Genomic DNA, 23,360 nt, shown 5'->3' on the forward strand with positions numbered 1-23,360 from the left:
TTTTTTAAAATGTTGCTTTAAAAATACAGAATCGCAGTTCTGTATATTGGTTTATCTAAACACGGCCATCTTATTGAGCAACGACCAATTTTATATTCAGTCGCAGGGCTGGGATGTCTTTTAATTTATGGGAAAAGTCATAAAAAGAAACCTTGCTAAAATAGACAGCCAGGGTTAATTTGAGATGGTTGAAGTTTAGAGCTTTGCAAAGGAAATTTTGCTAACCAATGAATATCAGGAGCCTTAATTTTGGAAAGTGTTATAGATGAAAAGTGCTTTGTTTTTAAGAAACACTAGTATGATTTTAATCTATGAACTCAAATGTTGTTGGTAATATATGTTTTGTTTGCTGCCTTTGGAATGAGGTGTCAGTAAATAATACACTATATAAATACATTTTAATTAGCAGTTTCATTTTTCCTCCCTTTTCTGTGAAGTTATAAATGTAACAATACGCAGAGGTGAAATCTGTAATGTATTTCTGGTTTTTCCCCCTCTTGGGTTGTTTTCTAAATTATCTTTTGAGTTAATAACTTTAAAATTTAATTGCTTTGGGAGCTTCCAGGAAGCTTCAACTAGTGTTTAGGCAAGAAATCTTTTCGGAATAGAAATGCCCCCCCTTAAGATCTCTGAACAGTTAGCATGTTGCACAATCACAAGATGTACCTCAAACAGAACCTCGACCATAACCTGCAACTCCTAATTAAGGAGAATACAGGTGGTCCTCAAGTTACAACCGTTCATTTAGTGACTGTTCAAGATTACAACCTCACTGAAGAAAGTTACTTATGACTTCGCACCTATGACCACTGCAGTATCCTCGTGTTAATGTGATCAACATTTGGGCAACTGATATGTATTTACAACAGCTGCAGAATTCGGTGGTCACTTGATTGCCACTTGCAATCTTCCCAGTCAATTTCCGACAAGCAAAGACAACGGGGAAAGTCGGACTCGCTTAATAACCACCTGATTCACTTAACAACTGCAGCGATTAGCTTAACAACTGTGGCCCAAAAAAAAGGTCATAAAATTGGCCTTGACTCTCTTAACAACTTCCCTGCTTAGGAATGGAAATTCTGATTCCATTTGATTCGAGCATTACCTGTAACTAGGTTCATAACAATAAACCACACCAGGTTAAAATGAGATTGGATATGTTGCATCACCTACGGTATGATTTAAGCTATGATTCAGTTTATTCTGGACACAGCATGTTTGCTAGCCTAGATTCAGGGTTTGGGACATTGGGTGAACTCCATCAAAGGGTAAGAAAGGCAGCAGAAAACTCAAAGGAGGAACATGGATTCCTAGACCTTCTTCTACTCCCTTACAGAGCTGAAGAAGCTTCTTGGATAAGAAGCAAAATGTCCTCAAAGAAAAACCAGAAAGTCCAGTTGCCTCTTGAATAAAGTTGTCCTTTGGGACAATCATAACCGGATGACTGAGAATCTCCACAGACATCTCTTAATTTTGGAAAAAAATTCCTTGGAGGTACTATGTGACAAGTAAGTAATAAATTATAATAAATTACTGATAAATTATTATTATAATAAATTATTGATGAGTTATTATAATAATAAATTACTGATAAATTATTATAATAATAAATTATTGATAAATTATTATAATAATAAATTGATAAATTATTATAATAATAAATTATTGATAAATTATTATAATAAATTATTATCTAGTGATTGCATTTTTATTGCCTCTTTCTTCCGAGAGCTCAAGGGAGGTCTTTCTTAATTTGTTTTCCACAATTCTTTTGGGAGGGTAGGTCAGACTTAGAAGCTGGGTATTTTCTGACAAAGCGTTTAATATCTGAAATAACATATTCTCAAGGTTTGATGTGGCTCTTGGCTAACTAAAATGGCTGAATTCACACAGCCTGCTAAGCCACCACCAGAACTGTTAACATAAGCCACACACAGGATGCTGTGCACAAACACAACTGTTAGGTCTTCACTTGATCTCATTATTCATTAAGCTCGTCTCCTTGCTGAATGAGGATCCAAAACTGGAATTCTTTGGTCCATGTTCAATACCTCAACAAAATTACACTGGTGCTGGAATTGGCAGCTGTTTTGAAGTTTTGTGGGAAATCATGAGAGGTGTAAAGTAAGCTTACCAATATTTTAAACTGAATTTTCCTTCAAATAAAATTGAAGGCCTCCGAAAGGCCGTGAAGCAAACCTCATGCCAATGTGCCTGCAGGCCCCAATGGGGGTGCGGTACTTGGCACGTGGATGATAGAAAACGCCCCACCCTGTCCTTCCTGCTTAGTTTTAAATTTAATTGAAAATTTAAATTTACGATCCTTAGGTATTGTTTTAATGTTTCAAAGTGCGTATGAACTGAATGAACTGTAAGCCGCCTGCAGTCGCCCTCCGATGAAATGGGCAGCATATAGGTTTGATTAATAATACATGAAGTGTTATATGGATAGTCCTCGAGTTGCGAATATAATGGAGCCTGCCCATTACATTTGTAACCCGAGGATTTGTTGGAGTGAATCACGTCAAACAAACGTGATCATTCCGTGCTTTCACCCATGCATTCACTAATCAAATGCACAAGTTGTTAAATGCACATGAGATATCTCAGGGTGGGGAAGGCCGTGGGGGGGAGCTAGCAATGGAACAGGCTACCTGCTTAAGACCACCCAAGGCCTCCCCCAACCCACCGAGACACTTCATGCTTCTTCCCGTGGGGTGCCCACAATTGTTCCCACCCATCCCGCCGCTCAGGGTCACTTACCTCATGAAGATCTAGCGAGCTGTCTCCTCTGCAGTCACTCCGCCGCGGGTTTTTTGCCTGCTTCCAATCTCGGCGTCCAAAGTGTTTGCAAGCCAACAAGACTTTGGGGCAGCAAAATCTCATTGCTTCAAGCCTCCCATTGGCTTGCAAATGCTTTCCACGCCAAGAATGGAAGATTTAGATTTAGATTTAGATTTAGATTTAGAAGCTTCTGGGGGCTGTGATCTCGTGCAAGGTAGTCATCAACTCCACCGAGCCCAACATTTCCGTTGCTGAGTGAGATTTTTGTGACTTTTGCCCCAATTTAGGATCTTTCCTGCCAGAATTGTTAAGTAAATCATTGCAGTTGTTAAGTTAGTAATACAGCTGTTAAGTAAATCTGGCTTCCCCACTGATCACGCAAAAAGTGATCGCATGACCTTGGGACACGGCAACCGTCATAAGTATGAATCGGTTGTCAAGCAGCTGAATTTTGATCACCTGACCACGAGGAATGCTGCAATGATTGTAAATGTGAAAAATGGTCATCGGTTGCTTTTTTCAACGATGTTTCAATTTTGAACGGTTTCTAAATGAATTGTTGTAAGTCTAAGAGTTACTGTATTAACTTAACTGTAGTGATTCACTTAACGGCTATGGCAAAAAAGGTTGTAAAATGAGGCAAAATTCACTCAACAACAGTCTTGCTTAGAAATGGGAAATTTTTGGCTCAGCTGTGGTTATAAGCTGAGGACTGCCTGTAGGAAGATGGGAGCAAAAGAGAAAGGAATACCAAGGGTATTCACCTATGTTCCACAAAGGCATCAACCAGCTCTTGCCGGAGACAACAAAGCTTGTGCCGGTGTTGCTTGGGGAAGCCCATCTTCTGACATTCTTCGGGCATGTCTTCCCCCTCCACAGGTAGAAAATTCAGGTCGGGGGGAAAGGTGCGGAGCAAGTCAAGGATGTAATGGCGCCCGTCGTTGCCAATGATCCCCTTGCACTCCACGGAAGAACACAACTCCACCTCCTCACTCTTGTCGTTGAGGACCAGGTGCTTCTGGATCTTCAGCGGTCGGCTGGTCTTCTCCAGCAGCTCCAGGTACTTGGGGTGGGAGACGACTGTCTTGCCAAAGTCTATGGAGCCGTAGATGACACTCTGTTCTTGCTCCCGTTCCAGAATGCCTGGAATGATGGACTGAGCCGTCACCCGGTACCCTCGGTAGTCCACCACCACTGTGCCCAGGGTGTACAGTCCTTCAATGTCCACAGCATTGTATGTCCGGACCCCATTGAGGTCATTGGTTGGAGCCACGTAAGCGGCCACATCTCCTCCGAAGTCCTTATAGTGGTCCCGGACGTCAAAACCCAAGCTGAAGAAGATGTTGTTCCAGATAAACATCTGCATCTTGGTTTCCTCGCTCGGATTGATCGCCATCACGTTGCCATCAATGACAGCCATCGCACCTCTGGTGGCCGCTGCAGTGAAGTCACTGTGAACCTGGGAAGGACGGAACAATCAAAGGATGACTAGATTGCAAGAACGGTGGCATTCCTTAGTTTAATCAAATAGTCTGCATGCCTGTTTTCAAGTACGCGTGCCCAACTCACAAAATTCATTTAGTGACCGTCGGAAGTTACAGCAGTACTGAAAAAAAGTGACTTATGACAGTTTCCCCACACTTATGACCGCTGCAGCATCCCCATGATCCCCTGATCAAAATTCGGATGCTTGGCAACTGACTTGTACTTATGACGGTTGCAGTCTCATGCAATCAGCTTTTGCGACCTTCTGACAAGCAAAGTCAATGAGGAAGCTCACAGATTCACTTAGCAACTGTGTTACTAATTGAACAATTGCAGAGATTCGCTTAACAACCGTGAGAAGAAAGGTCGCAAGATGGGGCAAAATTCACAACAACTGTCTTGCTTAGCAGCAGAAATTCTGGGCTCAGTTGTGGCCGTATGTTAGGACTGTCTTTATACCCCAACCCTTCTGCTTTTGCTTAAAAAGAACTTCACTGGAAAATGCTGTTAAAGACCCCGTGTCAGGCCTGCAGCCATCTTTTCTTTTGGATCTTTGGCCTGTCACACTTTCTATTACTCTACTATGCCTTTTCTATTATGGGAAAATGGGAGGGGGGATTGTAGGAGTGAGATGTAGCCATAACAAAATTCTTTCTAGAAAATCAAGGTCATCCTTTGTCTTTGCACTTCTGCACCTGACCGGAACTGGATGGGTGGAACTGCCAGCATGGCAGAGGGAGATTGGACCATGTGATGGACTTGTGGGTGTGGGGGAAAGATCTTGAACTTTCAACTGGGTGGGGAAAGTCGGGAAGCTTTCAGATTCGGGTTTTCCCAGATGTGCCAACATGGCTCTCTTAATAAATTGGAACTTTGAACAATACTTTGCCTTAGACTCTGATTTACTTTTGGATGCTATTTGGAACCCTGACACCAGTGGTGGGATTCAAATAATTTAACAACCGGTTCCCTGTCCTAATGAGCAGCTGGGTAGGTGGGGCTCAGTGGTCATGTGACTGGGTGGGTGTGACCAACTCAACGTCACTCAAGTCGATGAGTGCTTTGGTTTAGCTGTTACAATGTAATAAGTGTTAACTGGAGAGGCAGTTTCTGGAAGCAGGGCAATCAAGATTAGTCTAAAAGCAACACCAGAATGTTTCCTTCCTGCCTTCCTTACAGGATTAGCCCTGTAAAGTGGAAAGAAACAAAAGGAGATTTTTTCCAACAACTGGTTCGTCGAACTGTTTAGAAAGTTAACAACCGGTTCTCCCGAATAGGTGCGAACTGGCTGAATCCCACCACTACCTGACACCCTGGATGACTGCTGTCAATCAAAAATGTTGTATTTGCACACTGATCCCAGAGACCACATCTGCGCAGCACACTGTCAAATCCCATGCACCTGGGCAAGATTAAGCAAGCACAGATTTTAGCAAAGCTCCTTTAATGCTAGGCTAGGATGAATACGGCTTCATGAAAACACTAGGATCACTTTCCCAGCTTCAGGTATAATTAAAGCTGAAGCTCTGTGAATGAAAAGTTTCTTCCCAGGCTTCTGGCCACCTGGGCTACATTGCCCTCCGTGAGATCAGCTGCCAGCTCATTCACCTGTCTCTCTGCGATCATTTCCCTGCCCTTCCCCAGCCTTGTTAAACTCTCTCCTATTCACTAAGCGAGGGCTCAAATGGTTAAAACACATTCCAGATGAGACAGTAGATCACATCGGATGGTAGTTTCTCAATCCCCTTTTCTTTTTAGATCGACTATTGCTTGCTCAGAATTGGTTTTGGTTGCAAAAATGATTGAAATGTTTTCATAGTTGCCCAACTGGAGTAGAACTATTGCAGGCAAAAACCTAATCATTTTCATGGCCTCCTTTCCTTTCCTTTCCTTTCCTTTCCTTTCCTTTCCTTTCCATCCCTTCCCTTCCTTCCTTTTCCTTTCCTTTCCTGTCTTTTCTCCCCTCTCTTCTTTTAGCTTTATTTTTGATCAACTCATGGTGGGATATAGCCTCTATTTTTCCCACAACAGTCCTCTGCTTATGCTGTATTTTTTAAATACCTGTTTTTATTTATTTGCATTTTGGTAATTGTACATTAAAAAAAAAACACAACATGAAAAAGGAATTCTCCAAGATATACCAAGATCGCAATGAAAAGGAGAAAGCTTTTTCTTGGATTCCATCCTATCAAGCTGCAGGATATAACAGACAAAAACACTATCATGAAATAACATTATTTTTTTAAGTAAAGGGAACAACCTAATTTCGCTTTTTATTATCCTTTACATTTTAGGCCTCCAATATATAGAATCAGGCTCAGGTACTAAGGCCTTGGTGCTAAGTGAAGGACACTAAATCATTCACTGCATCAACAACAGGAATTTTAGAAGCGTGGCACGACAAAACCGCGCTCGACTAAAGCGCGCCCGATTAAACCGCGTCGCTGATGTCATCAACAGGGCGACAACAGCGAGCGCGGAGAAAGAAGGGCGCTTTAAATAGCGCCTTGAAAGCAAGCCGATTCAACTTAAGGTAAGGGTTAGGTTTAGGGTTAGGTTTAGGGTTAGGTTAAGGGTTAGGTTAAGGGTTAGGTTTAGGGTTAGGTTAAGGGTTAGGTTTAGGATTAGGTTTAGGGGGGTTAGGTTTAGGTGTTAATTTTAGGTTTAGCGTTTACAGCGTGCTTCTGTCTCCGCGCTGTTGTCGCCCTGTAATGACGTCAGCTACGCGGTTTCGTCGAGTGCGCTTTAGTCGAACGCAGTTTTGTGGTGGAACCTTTTAGAAGCTGGCGTGATTCACCTCAGTGCTTCTCAATCGTGGCAACTGTAAGATACGTGGACTTCTAATCCCAGAATTCTGGCTGTGGATGAATTCTGGCTATGTATACACTTCTACTGCCACGCTGGCTGGGTAATTCTGGGAATTGAAATCCACACATCGTAAAGTTTCCAGTTGCCAAGATTGAGAAAGACTGAACTAGCTTAATACTACCTACGGCTGAAATAGGTCATCTATTAGCTTCCAGGTGTATACATACAGTATTTTTCAGACTATAAAATGCACCAGAGTATAAGACGCACCATAATTTTGAAGAGGCAAATTTTTAAAAAAGGTTTTTGCACTCTGCAGGCCTCCCAAACCCTCTGCACGCCTCATTTTTTTAATGAAAAATGGGGCATGTAGAGAGTTTGAGAGGCCTGCAAAGTGCTCCTGGGGGTGGGGGTGGGGAAGCAAAAAAAGTCCAGTTTTTCACGAAAACGGGACCATTTTTTGCAAAAAAAAAAAAAAAAAGAGCATGCAGAACAGGCTTTGGAAAACTTGCAGAGGGCTCCTGGGGGCTGGGGGCAAAAACGGCTAGCTTTTCACTCATTTTTGCTCTCCCCAGCCCTCAGGAGCACTTTGCAGGTCTCCCAAAGCCTATGCACGTCCATTTTCGTGAAGGGGTGGGGTTTCAGTAGGCAAAAAATGCTGTATTCAGTGTATAAGACGCACCCAGATTTTCTCCCTCTTTTGGGGGGGGGGAGGATGCGTCTTATACTCTGAAAAATACGGTAACTTCACCTTCCACCGATTCCAACCACCATAGACTGAACAAGTTGTAATTCCGTAGTTTTAGGCTGCCAATTCTTCTAATTCTAGTAGTTTTAGTCTTCCAATTCTTGACCTACCCTGACTGGCAGTGGCCATTACTATTCTCCCCTCCCCTCCCCAAGTCTTCCTGGAGATCCTAATGACTAAATTTTGGACAAAGCAGCAGTTCTGATGCTAAAGTTGGGTCCTTCTCAATCACCTTCAGTCAGATGGACAATTTGCATCTCCCGTTATCTGGAATTTAACCGAGGAAGCGAAGGATTAATCTTAGAACTTTTGGCATGCCAAATTACAAACCGCTAACCTTTGACCGCTAACCTATGATCTCTTTCTTAATGAGACTCTGAGGGCTTTGGGACTAAAACACCCATGGTCACCTCTTATGCAAGAAATATCCAACCTTTTGCAATTTACCTTTGCTTTCAGCAATCCAGTGGCTTATTCCAACCGATTTTAGCGAAAGGATTAGTCCTGTAAACTTTAATTATTGACCAAAGGAAGCAAATTTATCTTGTTACGGCGTCTTGCCTTAAACCACACTCCATGCTCTTGGTGAAAAAAACAGCCTTACCAGACAAATTTAGCACTGAGCACGAAAGTAAAATGTTAAGACCTGGAAGCCATCTTTTACATTTTGGCCTTCAGGCCTGCCACATTTTCTACGGTGGGAAAATGGGAAGTGGGGTTGTATGGAGTATGGGTGATATAAAGTCAAAATAACATTCTTTTCTCAGAGAGTCAAGGCCACCTTACCCTGCAGCTGCGATGGTGTGACTGGGAGGCATCTCCAGTTTTGGATGGTGCCTGATTAGGCCATGTGATGGACATGTGGGTGCTGGGCAGGGACTTTCACTTGGGTGGAAACTTTCAGATTTGGGTTTTCCCAGATGTGCCAACATGACGTCTCTAATAAAATGGAACTTTGAGGAAACTCAATCCTCGGAGTCTTCTTTCATTGGGGGGGGGGGGGATGTTACTTGGACCCCTGACATAAAATATGACTTAGGTTTCATCCTTCATAACGGTAAGGACTAGAAACCTGTGGTTGTGCTTGTTGTTGCTGCGTCTTTCTGGATTTGTCTATTTCTCCTGCAGGGTTTGAAATTTACCTTAAAGATCGCTCGCTCCCTCAACAACCTTTCCGGCAGGTTTTTTCGCGGCAGCTCCCGGGTTGTCTGCAGTTCTTCATTCCAATCTCTGGTCTGAAAGGAGATCAGGGAAGAGGCGAAATATATTAAATGCAAACACACAAAGACACCAACTTTCCAACCTTGGGCAGAAATAGAGAATGAGGCCCTCTGCTATTCTCTTTGGCTCACTGAAAATTTCTGGCTTTTTCAAACCACGTTTCCTTTTTGAGCTGAGCTACCCAGCGGTGGGTTGCACATTTTGTTATCACCCGTTCGCCGGGCGCACGGGCGCCTTCTGTGCATGCGCTTTGCTCGCGCGCGCACCCGGCCTTAAAAAGTGCCTAAATAGGACGGCACAGAGCTGTCCCATGATTTCGGCTACCAGTTCAGGTGAACTGGTCCGAACCGGCTGAATACCATTTCTGATTTTTTTCCCGTATTAACCAGGATTATCTGTGGCTTGCCAGTTCAAATGGATCAAGAAATAGTGGCTTCTCAGCTGTAAAACTGGGCAGGTGTCTCATTTGCAAGAGAACAGCTCATGAGCTTTTTATTCATGTTTTTATTTATATATCAAATTTAAGGGGGGGGGATCTCATCTCACTCACAAAGCAACTTTTGTTTTAAGAAGGCAGGAAATGATATTTTTGCATTTACTTTATTACCTTGTGGGAAACATAATTTAGAAGCTCCTAAAAATACTACAGTAAATAGTTTGGCATAATTGGAAGAGAGTGAGAAATATGCCATTTAAATTTGCTTTGATTTATATAATCTGCATTATTGTAAACTGACACAAATGACACAGATGAACAAAGATGGGGAAGAAAGTAAGACCACATCAGAAACAACAAATGGTACGTTAAATGTGTGTAGTATCCAAACGGCAAAAATGTCTGCTAATTGAGGTCTGTTAAAACAATGATTTATGGGGTGTGAACCACATAATGTACTCTTATTCGCTAAGTGGCTTTAAAGGATCAGTACACTTTCCTTTTTCTTTAAAAAAAATAAGGTTTTAGTCCCTAAAAGGGCTTCTCAAAGCACTTGACTAAATGGAAGGAGACATAATGAGCACTTAAACAAAGACCTTAAGGTGAAATGGAACTGAATTACAACCTTAATTCATACATTAAAAGCACCTTTCAAGACTGCAGAGAGCTGTTAATGAGTGCCAAAATAAAAGATGAAACAGTTCAAAACTAAAATGGTTATTTTAATAGACCTGTGGGCTTTTTGTTTTTTAAAAAAAATTTGGTCGATGGAGATTCTCGATGGAGCTTTTGGAAAAAGGCAATTGGACTTTCGTGGGTGTTTTTTGTTTCCTTGAAAACCTTTCGCTTCTCATCCAAGAAGCTTCCTCCAGTTCTGACCAGTGATGGGATTCAACCGGTGTAACAACCGGTTCGCTGAGTGTCTGCTTAGCACACTTGCAGTGTGTTTGAAAACAGCTCCAAAACTTACCTTCTACTGCAGCCCCCAGTGAGTAAAACAGCGGAGGTGTGGCAATCCACTCTGCTGTGCCTACCAGCTGGACTTCAAACAAAGGAAATACAGGATGGCCTAGCGCAGGGGCGGGTGGGCGGGGCCAACCGATCACCAGAATTACCATTTCGCCCGAACCGGCTGAATCCCACCCCTGGTTCTGATTGAACGGTGGGGAATGGAAGAATTTATATTCTTTGCAGTCATCTGGTCATTAGCACTCTAAAGGTGAGTTGTGAGCTCTCTGGGAGTCATGGAGGCCTCAGGGAATTCTCTGTACATATCCACAGGGTCACCTGAATCGGAGCGCAAATGAGTGAGGAATCTTCTTGGGAGTGTTGAAAGGATTCACCAACAAAAAGGCGAATGACAAAACCGCACCCAACTAAACCGCGGTGACAAAACCATGTGTTCTAAAGCGCTCCGACGAATGAGCGCTGAATCGCGGCGACAACAGCGCGGCGACAGAAGCGCGCTGTAAAACTAAACCTAACCCTAAACGTAACGCTAAACGTAACGCTAAACGTAACGCTAAACGTAACGCTAAACGTAACGCTAAACGTAACGCTAAACCTAACCCTAACCCTAACGCTAAACCTAACCCTAAACCTAACGCTAAACGTAACGCTAAACCTAACCCTAAACGTAACCTTTACCTTAGGTTAAAGCGCCCTTCTGTCTCTGCGCTGTTGTCTCCGCGCTGTTGTCACCGCGCTGATGACGCCGCGGTTTTAGCGACGCGGTTGAGTCAGGCACGGTTTTGTCGTTCGCCCTTTTGTCGGGTCACGGTTGAAAGGACTGTGTCTAAACAAGAGGTAAGTGGTGTCGTATCCCCCCCACTTCCTATTGAGAGAGCTGTTCAATTTTCACATTAGATAACTTCTTTAATCCCTTTTTCTGAGCCCTGGTGGCCCAGTGGTTAGAATGCAATATTACAGGATAACTCTGCTGACTGCCAGCAGTTCGATTCTGATCAGTTCAAGATTGACTCAGCCTTCCGAGATCAGTAAAATGAGGACCCAGATTTTGGGGGGCAATTCGTTGACTCTGTAAATTGCTTAGAGAGGGCTGTAAAGCACTGTGAAGCGATATAGAAGTCTAGGTGCTATTGCTATTTCAAGCCAGTGATCATCTCTGTCCAGAATGTGGACTTTGCTGTCTTCAAAAGAACAACCTTTGCATTTCGGATGCAGAGAGGCCGCTGAACCTTATCCCGATGGGATTTTTTCTCTTGTGTTGTAACATAGATTTGTGAAGTGATTGTTTTAGCCAATGAGCCAAGGTGGCGCAGTGGTTAAATGCAGCACTGCAGGCTACTGCTAGATCAGCAGGTCAGCGGTTCAAATCTCACCGGCTCAGGGTTGACTCAGCCTTCCATCCTTCCGAGGTGGGTAAAATGAGGACCCAGATTGTTGGGGGCAATATGCTGACTCTCTGTAAACCGCTTAGAGAGGCCTGAAAGGCCTATGAAGCGGTATATAAGTCTACTGCTATTGCTATATTGCTATTGTTTTATTTCCCCAATATATAATCTGCATCTGTCTCATTGCATTGTATTGCATCAATCACATTGCTGAGTTTGCATCTGGACTTTTTATTCTTGGGGTGGATAAGCTCCTGCTTTAATGTATTCTTGGGTTTAAAGTGTGTACGGATGTTGTGTTGGTTGAAAATCCTCCTGAGCTTTCTGGATATTCCTGCAACATTTGGAATGACAACATTGCTTCGTTTGTTCTCTTTGTTTGTGGGAAGTGGGTATGTCTAATTTGATGAAAGGAAAGACTAGGGGTGACATGATAGCAATATTCCAATATTTGAGGGGTTGCCACATTAGCTTGATCTAATAAACCAACTTTATATTCTTTTTTTTACTTCTAACAATCTTAATCTTTTGTCCACTCAAATAATGTCACAGGACTTGATTTTTTTTTTCATTTCTTCTTTATCCATTCTCATGAAATTCTTCAAAGTTTTAACAACTTTAGTTTATAAGTGGAATATAGAAAAATTATCCAGGTTATTCTCTTGGTTTATTGCATATCCCTTTTAGTTATTTAAAAAAATCATATGGTTACTTTTGTAATGTCTTTGTAGCATCTTTTTCCATGTAATTCTTGTAGCCTATCACTCAGTCTATGTCTTGTCAGGTAAAACCTGTGCTTTTTCTCATGGCTTTTGGTCTATTCCTAGAGACAGATATTTCTGTTGACATTGTTAATATTAACCTTTGACTCAATTTTTAAAAAGTGTCCTTCAATATTTCCAGTGTTAAGAATATTTTGCATCAGTCTGTAGCTGTTAATCATATTTGTGTGCTCTTCCTTAATCTTTAGTTCCCGTCTAGTGTCCAATTTTTAAAGTCTTATTGTTTGTTTTTTTAATTCAAAACAATTTAATTTTCCCACGGGAAGTATTCATTATAATTAATTCAAAAGTCTTAGTTCAAATTTATTTGGACCTTTAATTAGTTTATAACTTTCAAAAATAAAAATAAAAGCTTTTTACTGTTTATTTCAATTTCTTTTTTTAAGAACTGAAGCTTGTAGTTAGAATTTCTTTCATTAAGGACTGAATTACCAGAGTTTTCAAATCTGTCTCTCCAAAGATTTCTAATAGCTGAGAAGTAGCTAGTGAGCAATTTCTGAATGGGATTAGAAAAGTCTAAGGATACAAATCCAGTGTCCTTTTAAGACGCCAACCAGGGTTTCAACAAGAGGTCTATTACTTTGTCTTCCAGTGCTCAAAACCTATTTTTGTTTTGTAGCGTCCCAGAAGGGAGCAACCATCACTTGTGGACAATCTCCTATCCACTCTTTGTTCAGAGAGATATATGAAGAGGCCATCTATTCATCAGCTCTTCCTTTTTCACCATGATTGTCTGCTCTACTTTTGACAGGCCTGTCTTCAGTTCGTCATTTCTTCCTCCTTTTCTCCTTCTGATCTTTAATTATATTAGAAACAAGAAACTGCCCAGAGGTTATCAGCTTTCCTTTGGTCTCGTCAGGCCTCAAGACATTTGGTTCTCAAAGTAATTTTTTTTACCTCATGAGACTTAAAAGGTCTGGTGGCCTGTCAGCTGCCAGCTCCTCTGGCAGCCAAATCAGAGGAAGAGGTGGAGGCATGGGAGTCAGGGTCAGCGGCAAGGAAACCTGAAAGCTCTGAGGAGGAAAAGGAAATAGAGCTGGCAGAGACAGAGAGACAGAGGTGGAGCCTGGGCCACCCATCAGCCTTCAGATGGAGAGTCAACAGTCCCAGGCAGAGGTGGGTTCCTACCAGTTTGCACCTATTCGGTAGAACCGGTTAGAAGAGGTTCCACCAGTGGACCCGGAAAGCAGGCCACACCTACAGAAGAGGTTCCAAATATTTTTGAAACCCACCACTGGTCCTTGGATATGATTATTCTACACTATCATGCTCATATTTATAAAACTCAGTGCCTCTGTGAAAGGTAAGGATGACTACTGCGTTTGTGGTGCAATCAGAACATTGCGTGTGTTGAAGTTGTTTTAACGCAAACCAAAGATGCCTTTTAAAAAACCAGTTGACATCATATTCTTATGCATGCCAGTGCTGTGTGTGAGGTAATTGAAGGTGGTTCTGACAAGTGTCGTCGGCATCTTCATATCCGGTCACATGGGCGGCAAGCTACTCCCACAGAGTAGGTTCAAACAATTTTTGAAACCCACCACTGGTCCCAGGTCTGGAGGTGGCTGATGAAGAAGAGGAGGAACAGCTGGGTCCAGTGCCTGAAACGCGGACGCGTAGAAGGCAGAGGAGAGGAGAGCAGTGGAAACCTACGGGCCGATCCCTGGGATGGAAGAGCCACCACTGCAACTGAAGCTCCACCCTAGCTCTGGGGATAAAAGGCAGAGGGCGGAGATGAACAGATGTGGCAGACAAGTATTCATCACCCTGCTGGATGAACTTGTCAGCCTGCACTCCTACTAAAGGAATCTTTGAGTTCACTTCAGAGGGTTTAGTCGTGTTTGGGCAGTGGATTCAGAACAGAAGATGCCTCACAGACCGTAAGAATTAATGGAACATAGAGACAAACTGTAAAAGTAAATGAAGAGATCCACAAAGCCCGGTGTGTCTTTACCTGTCCCGGGATATGTTCTTCGTAGCCCAGTCTAGAGGTGTACGCATCTTCTGCCCTCACACAATCCATGGCATGTTCGGCTAGAGGAGCTGTCCATGTGTATACTTGGAAGGGGGTGGATATTCTCTCTAGTGGGTGCCTCTGGACCCTGGTTTGGAATAAAATGAAACACATCATTACCACTCTTCTAAAACACACCTCCCCCTCCCCCCCAATAGCCTACAAATTCCAAACTAAGATTGTTTAAAAATGGAATTAAAAGTTGTGGTAACTGGGCTGACTGTGAGGTTCTTCTTTCACAAATCCTGTTTTTCTTTTTCCTTTACTGTGGATGTTTTGTTCTAGTTCAGGGGTGTCAAACTCGATTTGAATGAGGGCCGCATCAGGGTTGTGTTTGACCTCAGGGGGCCATGGTGGGCGTGGCCATGCTGGGCGTGGCCAGCTCAACATCCCTCCTGTGATCAAATGCCACTTTCGCTAGTAGTTTGTTTTGCTAGCAGTCTCCCAGTGAAAACTGAGCTCGTGAGGGCTGTGCTCAGCCCTCCCAGGCTCCATTTTCACTGGCAAAGTGCTGCAGGAGGCTGTCATAGCTGAAAACGGAGACCGGGGAGGGCCACCTGCGACCCTCTCGAGCTCCTTTTTCACTGGCAGAGGCACTGCAGGCCAATCCTTTGCTGTTTCCAGTGCAGCCCCGCGGGCCAGATCTAAACACCCTGCGAGCTGGATCCGGCCCATGGGCCTTGAGTTTGACACTTCCTACTTTATTGTGGAAGTTCTTACTGTACTTTATTGTTGTATGCTATCAAGAGCCTAAATGATTCAGCTGCATATGTGTTTATATAATAATAACAATTCTCCAGATAGGCTTTTTCAATGTGGGTTTTGAAATGAGATGTTAAGTATTTTTGCTGGGTTTTTATGTTATCTGCCTTGGGTGCTCTCTACCAGCAAAAAGCAAGAATTACAAACAAACATGTAAAAAATAAATAAACGGCAAGTTTCATGTCAGATATTGGTCTAGAAATCAGGAAACTGTGAGTTCTAATCCTTCCTTAGGCATGAAAAACGTCTGGGTGACTTTGAGTTAGTCACTCTCTCTCCGCGCAGCCTATCTCACAGGGTTGTTGTTGTTGGGGAAAATAGGAAAAAGGAAGGAGTAACAAGTATGTGCACTTCCTTGAGTTACTTATGAAGTAATAAAGGCAGGGATAAACATCTGATAAATAATAAATTGTGCATCCTTAAAATGCTAAAATGTGCATCCTTAAAATGCTAAAATGTAACACAAAGAATGGAAAGGAAACAACAAATAAAAAAAAATGTTTATCAGCTGGAATGCATAAAGGGTGTGTGTATGTGTGTGTGAGAGAGAGAGGGAATGAGGGAGCGGGAGGGAGAGAGGGAGGTAGGGAGAGTGTGTGTGAAAGTGGGAGGTAGGGAGAGAGAGTGAGAGGGAGGGAGGGGAAGGGAAGGAGAGAGAGGGAGAGGGAGGGGAAGGGAGGGAGAGAGAAAATGAGAGGGAGGGAGGGAAGGGGAGTGTGTGTGAGAGTGGGAGGGAGGGGGAGAGAGGAAGAGACTGAGAGGGAGGGGGAGAGAGGGAGGGAGAGAGGGGGGGAAGAGAGCGACTATAAAAGGCTAATAGAGAAAAATTACCGTTTCTTCTGTAGAGCTGCAAAATTTCTTTTGAAAGTGGGGCTAATTTGGTTCAGGAGCTCTACCAGGGAATGGCTGAGGAAGCTGGGATTAGCAGGTTTCGGGTTGAAGTTATAAGCTGTGGACCTGCAAGGAAGAAACACGAAGATGTTTAGTGGCAACGCCACAGCTAACCACAGCCTAATCTTTAGGAGGGGAGAAAAACCAAGTCACCAAGCCATTCAGCAAATCAGAAATCAACCCCCGTTTTGATTCTGCAGATTCTGGATATAACAGGTGTGTTACATGGCACCTGATCAACTCAACTCTTCAACTCAAATGGTTTTTCATGGGGAACCAGGTTCCACTAACCTGTTTGTGAATGCCAATTTGACCTCTCTATAAAGAAGTACCATGTTTCCCTGAAAATAAGACAGGGTCTTATTTTCTTTTGACCCCCGAAATAAGTGCTTGGCCTTATTTTCAGGGAAGTCTTATTATTTTTGAGGTGCAGGAGGCGGTGAGCGTGATCACCTCATGGCTGCTGCTGTGTTGCAATATTTTCAGGGAGGGTATATTTTCGGGGAAGGCTAATTTCAGCACATGTGCGCTCAAAAGCCCAATTGGGCTTATTATCTGGGGAGGTCTTATTTTGGGAGAAACAGGGTATTACATTACACAGCTTGGAAGTTCAGGATTCAAGGGGAACATCCTAAGTCCTCCAAAAACAGATCCATGGTGAACACTCCTGAGCTTCTCCACTCAGCCCCCTGGCTCTTTGAGTATATGAGTACTTCTTGCCATAGGAATGGGCAGGCTCTATTATATTTGTATGTCACGACAGTCATCAAATGGATCAGTCACAATTTTGTGGCCTTTTTTGCAGGGCTCATTAAGCAAATGCAACAAGTCATAAAGTGAATGCAGCAGTTATTAAGCAAATGTTAGTTGTTAAACAAACCAATGGTTCACTAGGGCAGCAGTCCCCAATCTTTAGGGCTCGGAGGCCTCATGGGGGGGGATGAGGAGGGGGGAACCGACACGCATAAGCAGTGGGCTGGTGCGTCTGTGCACCAACCCGTTGCAGGGACACTCACACACCAGTCAACTGCTCACGTAGCTCGGTTCTGAACAGGCCATGCCCCAGTAGTGGGCCGCAGCCCGGGGGCTGGTGACCCCCTGCACTAGGGTAATGGTTTTCCCAAAAACCGGAAGTGTCAGTTGGCACAGGCAAAGATGTGACCAAGAGATGCAGCAAATGGCAATAAATAGGTCCATGGTGTGACCATGGAGAGGGCCTGACTGTTAGTGCTTCAAATCCAAATTGTGAGTCCCCATTTTTGAGTTGACTGTAGTTTGGAATAGTCGCTAAGCAACTAGGGTGTAAGTCTAGGAGTACCTGTTTGTCAAAAACTGATGCTCTCTTGGCCTGCCCCTGCTTCCTCGACTTGGTGGTGCAAAGATAGTGGTACGGGAACCCTTTGCAACCTGCCAGCATTCATTTTGTGGCCCAAAATCCCATCCGAAACCCAATTGGGTCCAAATGTGGCAGTTAGTTTAAAGGAAAAAATAATAGGTGTCTTTGGTATTGCAGATGCACAAGAAACCCATTTTATCTCTTAAAATGCCTTCTTTTTTTTCTTTCTTTCTTTCAAAAAGATTACCCAGATCTTGCCTTCCTTTGGAGCGCTGTCAATGAACAGCATTTTGGTGGTAGAAGCATCAGCTTAGGAGATTCAAACCCAGCAACAACAGAAAAGATATTGGACCTTCCAAATTCGAATAGAAAAATGATGCATTTGGGAGGAAAATGGTAATAATCAGAAATGGCAAATTCTACCCCCAGTGTGAACTTAATGTAACGTCTCACAGACTGTCTCCCAAAATCAATGAGAAGTCAAAGCTCAAATATGCATCCAAAGAAGAGGGACAGACTGCCTCCCAAATGGAATTGGCCCCAAAATGAGACTCAGCATTAAAAAAAAAAAACATTTGGCCTTTGACAAGGGGGCAGACAAAAAAAAAAAAAAACCCCAGATATTTAGCTACTTACTGATTGAGGTAGAAACCTCGGGTGGATGCGGTAATGCTGACATGTCGATCTTCTACCGTGATGACATACAAGTACATGAGATCTCCGTGCATCTTGCGATTGCCAGGTGGTGGATTCCAGCCACTCATAGTTAGGACTTTTAGGCACTGCAGAGGCTTGGGGGGCAGGAGGGGAGGGTTATGGGAAGAGATAAAGAGAGAAAATTTAAAAGCGAATAAGAGATTTAAATTCCCTTTTGGGAATGTCTTAAAAAGCAAAAGTACCATGCAAATAATTCAGATAATCAATCAACCAACCAACCAGTCAATGATCTTGTGGTTTCTCTCCACTTTTGATAGTTAGGATCTGCATTCCAGCCACTTGGCGCAGTGGTTAAATGCAGCACTGCAGGCTACTGCTAGATCAGCAGTTCAGCGGTTCAAATCTCACCGGCTCAGGGTTGACTCAGCCTTCCATCCTTCCGAGGTGGGTAAAATGAGGACCCAGATTGTTGGGGGCAATATGCTGACTCTCTGTAAACCGCTTAGAGAGGCCTGAAAGGCCTATGAAGCGGTATATAAGTCCACTGCTAAGTCCACTGCTATTGCACTTCTTCTGAATTAAAATGGTGAATTCCAAAGCTCCCAGTTGGTATATTACCCCTTACATGGGGAGAGCAGCAATAATTCCTATACATTCCCAAATTATCTGTCTTTACTTGTCTTTCTGTTCTCAATCGTTTCCAAAGCCTCCAATTTTAGACCATTTTCTCAACACCACAGGCTCCAAACTCCCAGAATTCTTCATTCGCCCACATCTTTAATGTGGCTTTTGATATCAGAGCACAACTTGAGATAGTTATACTGAGTGGGTTTACTCGTTTCCCTAAACCATGATTTGATTGGAACGAAGAGATTCTGTCACATCATATATCATGTTAAACTAGAGTTTACAAACTACAAATTAAAGGTAGTCTTTTTGACCTGCAACTTTGTTTAGTGACTGTTCTAGGTCACAATGATACTAGAAAAAAGTGACTTATGACCGGTTCCTCACACCTATGTTTATAACATTCTCCAGAGTCATGTGATCAAAATTTGGCTGCTTAGCAACCAAGATATATATTTTTATGACAGCTGCAGGGTCTCCGGGTTATGTGATTGTCATTTGTGGTCTTCCCAGCTGGCTTCCAATGAGCAAAGACAATGAGGGAAGCCAGATTTGCTTAACAACCAAGTGACCCACTTAACAACTGCAGTGATTCCCTTAACAACCGTGGGAAGAAAGATCATACAATTGGACGTGAGTCACTTAACACCTTGATTAGCAATGGAAATTCTGGTCGCCGTTGTAGTCCTATAATTCAAGGACAATCTGCATATTATATTTAGTGCAATGCAATAAACCACTTTTCTGCTTGACTGTTGTGCTGTGTTTATACTTCATAGAGGCTTGGTGGCATCTTAGCAGAAAAATGGTTTAAATGTAAGAGAAAAGCAGCTCTGGACTTTGTTCCTTCTAGTGACTGATTGCAGAGGAATAATTAACAGCCTCTTTTATGGGAAGGTCCTTGGATTCAGAAAATGGTTAACCCACAGTATTTCCATGAAACAGACTTGGGATCTTTCCTCCTGCAGTAAAATCCAGAAGTTTTTCCTAGGATGGGAAAAGCGGGTAGAATCAGAGGCAACCAGAAAAAAAAGATGACGATTTGGAAGAAAGCGGCTTCCACAAAATCTCCAGACTCCTCAAATTGATCTGCATCTCCAACTATATAAAAAGATTCTAGGTTTGCAGAAAAAGATCTGAACTCGAAATTTGTATTTGTATTTGTATTTATTTGTCTTGTATGCCGCCCACTCCTGAAGGCCTCCGGGCGGCTCACAATAGACAAGGGAAGGGGGATAAATAGACAAAGACAACACTTTAAAAACACAACATTCACAATTTCCGTGGGGCTGGATGTTTCACAAGCCCCCCGGCCTGCTGGAGCAGCCAGGACTTGGTGGCTTTGCGGAAGGCCGGGAGGGTAGTAAGGGTCCGGATCTCCACGGGGAGGTCATTCCAGAGGGCTGGAGCTGCAACAGAGAAGGCTCTCCCCCGGGGGGTCGCCAGCCGACATTGGCTGGCAGATGGAATCCGGAGGAGACCTGTGAGATCTAATCGGTCTGAGGGAGGTAATCGGGAGGTAATCGGCAGGAGGCGGTCTCTCAGGTACCCAGGTCCGATGCCATGTAGGGCTTTATAGGTTATGACCAGCACCTTGAAGCGGGTCCGGAGACTAATGACTTTGATGCAAGCAAAACTCTGCTCTTCATTCCTTGCAGCTGTTTCTCACTGAGGGGGGCATTTTGCATTTGGAGTAGTTCACGCTCAAAATGTTACCCATTGTTGTTTGAAATGTCCTCCTCTGCTATCGTGCCAGATTTCCAGAGCTAAGAAGCATGTGCTCTGTTAGGAAGCTTTGGGGTTTTCATGCAGCAGCTTCTTGCTGTGAGATCCTGGTGAGGCCCAGCAGCCACAATATATACTCTGTGGGCAGTGACTCGAAGGTCAGCGGAAAGTAGCTGCAAACTGGACACAGAAAATTCTTATCCACGATCAGTCATTTAGAGGACGATTACAGTACTCAGTTCACTGGAAGGGGTACCCTTTGTCTGAAGCTACTTGGGTTAAAAGCTGGAACTTAAAGGCAGACAGATTAGTGAAACAATTCCATATAAATATCCGGACAAGCCAAAGGGTCCTCCTGGGAGGGAGGGGAGGGAGAGGTGGTTAGGAAAATTGGTTAACCCACTATGTTGCTATTATTGCAGGATTCGATCATCAGATGAGGGGGGGCGGCCTGTCAGGCGTGGAAGCCATCTTGGGCATTGGATCTTCAGACCTGCCACATTTCACATGTGGGAAACTGGGAGGGAGGATCGTATGGAGGTGGGGAGATATACAGTCATAACAACATTCTTTCCTTCGAGAGTCAAGGACATTCTGCCCTGCACCTGGAAGGGGGTGACTGGAAGGCCTCTCCAGTTGGGACGGTGCTTTGATTGGACCATGTAACGGACATGTGAGTGCTGGGTAGGTGCTTGGACTTTCTTCTGGGTGGGGAACACCTGGAAGCTTTCAGATTCGGGTTTTCCCAGATGTGCCAATATGACATCCCTAATAAAATGGAACTTTGAGGAACTTCAAGCTTCGGAATCTTCTTTTGTTGGGGGCATTACTTGGAACCGATAGGCAAGCTAATATGATTTGACAGCCAATTGTGAACCAGTTGACAAATGACCTGCCTTGGTACAAGAGGTCCTTGCTTAATGATGGTAATTGGGGCTGTCATTAAGAGATGCGGCTATAAAGCAGTCCTGGCTCTCTTAAGATGCTGTTTTTGGATGAATCCTTTGTAGTTGCAGCATCCCACAATCACCACCTGCAACCTCCTGTCAGCTTTCTTATTAGTTTTGCTTGTTGGAAGCCAGCAGCGAAATGGTCTCCAATGGTCATCGCATGACTGTGTCCATCATAATTCAGAACCAAATGCCATTTGCCCAGATCATAGATCATCATATGATTGTGGAGCTGCTGCGTTGGTCGCAACTATGAGGACTGATCATAAATCTCACTCATCCAGTGCCCTTTTAACTGAAGAGCCACCAAAGGAATGTAGTGGCAATGTGGAAAAGCATTGTTCATTCAGTTCAGTTCAGTTCAGTTTATTAAACTAGTATGCCACCCTATTCCCGGAGGGATTCAGGGCGGCTAACAAACCAAATAGGGAAGGGGGCAATACAAAGAAAACAAACAAGACAAAACAAAATACAAAAAACAGATTAAAAAACTCATCAACAGCCGCAACAATTCGAGTGGGGCTGGGAACTCATCAACCCCAGGCCTGCCGGAACAACCAGGTCTTAATGGATTCGAGGAGCTTCGTGACATATTTTGGTTTCTCCTTCAAATTAGAAGTCTGGACATTTAGAGCTCATTCTGAGGTAAATTGCTTTTTAAAAAAATTCTCGTTTATTGAATAAAGGAACCGTCATGAAGCTGTAAAGCTTTCCTTACTGTGGAAGTCTCAGACTTTCAATTCCCATCCCAGAATTATATGTCAGCCAGCCAAGATCAGATCTTGCAGTCTCCTCACCATAACAGGGACACAAGGTGCCTGGCTTTGATGAAAAAAACCTTGGGGTTGTTGTTATTGTCTGTGAGGAGATTCTGCACGGAGCCTAACCCTGGATGTTGTGGAAACTGGTCACTCTTGGAGTATCTCTGCTGTTGTTATTAAGGAGCTCCTGACAGCTTATAAGAGATCTGGATGTCAACTTTCATGGTGTATATGCTTTTTAAGTTATGTTTTTAAATTTGTTTGCTTGAGGTAATAAAGAAATGCCTTAAATTCCCTTTATTTACTGTCTCTGGATCCAAAAGAAAAAATTGCCTAGGTACCAGTGGTGAGTTCCTACCGGTTCGGACTGGTTCGGCTGAACTGGTTACTACTGGTTCAGCCGAACCATTCCGAACCGGTAGGAAACGGCAGCAACCCAGGCCTGCCATTCTCCTGAACCGGTTCTCCTGGTTCCGCCATCTTGTTTTTTGGTTCTGCGCATGCGCAGATCAATTTTTATTGCTCATAAACGAACCGGCAGTAGTAACAACCAGAACCCACCCCTGCTGGGCACCCAATCACTGCCTCAACCCTTTGTAAAACGACGAGTGGTCCAGGGGTGGGTTTCAAAAGTTTTAGCAACCGGTTCTCTGCCCGGTTGCTGGATGGGCGTGGCCATGGTGGGAGTGGCCTACTCAGCTTCCTGCACCACAGCAGCTGGGGCGCGTTTTCACCCTCCCCGGGCTCCAGAGCCTCCAGGGCTAAAATGGCCTCCTCTGTTTCCGGACTTCCGGGAGGCCTGTTTTTCACCCTCTCAAATCTCAAAGCCTCTGCAAAGGCCCTGCACTTATCTGGCATCCAAAACGGGCCACGCAGAGACTCCTAGGAGGGGTGGGCAGGGCCAGCCAGTCCTTGTAACTACCGGTTCAGCGAACCACATATAAAATTAGCATTTGGTTTGCCTGAACTGTTCCGAACCAGCTGAATCCCACCCCTGGAGTGGTTACTAAACAAGGGCT

The 23,360-nt window shown here is 43.7% G+C and overlaps 1 protein-coding gene across 1 annotated transcript in view; it reads right to left on the reverse strand.

Annotated features, from left to right (window-relative positions):
- The window catches only part of CLUH (CLUH binding protein of NUMT mRNA), a 112,262-nt gene that overhangs the window by 38,277 nt on the left and 50,625 nt on the right, over positions 1-23,360 (reverse strand). The window contains exons 6-10 of the mRNA XM_087717186.1: positions 18,258-18,412; positions 16,226-16,351; positions 14,573-14,720; positions 8,968-9,060; positions 3,549-4,243 (exon numbers count right to left, since the gene is read on the reverse strand). Coding sequence (XP_087573312.1) covers positions 3,549-4,243; positions 8,968-9,060; positions 14,573-14,720; positions 16,226-16,351; positions 18,258-18,412 — 1,217 coding nt within the window. The remainder of the gene's footprint in view (positions 1-3,548; positions 4,244-8,967; positions 9,061-14,572; positions 14,721-16,225; positions 16,352-18,257; positions 18,413-23,360) is intronic.

The sequence above is a fragment of the Thamnophis sirtalis genome, unplaced genomic scaffold (assembly GCF_051295495.1).
Source record: "Thamnophis sirtalis isolate CommonGarterSnake01/CBP01778 unplaced genomic scaffold, rThaSir2_p1.2 scaffold_6, whole genome shotgun sequence".
Classification (NCBI taxonomy): Eukaryota; Metazoa; Chordata; class Lepidosauria; order Squamata; family Natricidae; genus Thamnophis; species Thamnophis sirtalis.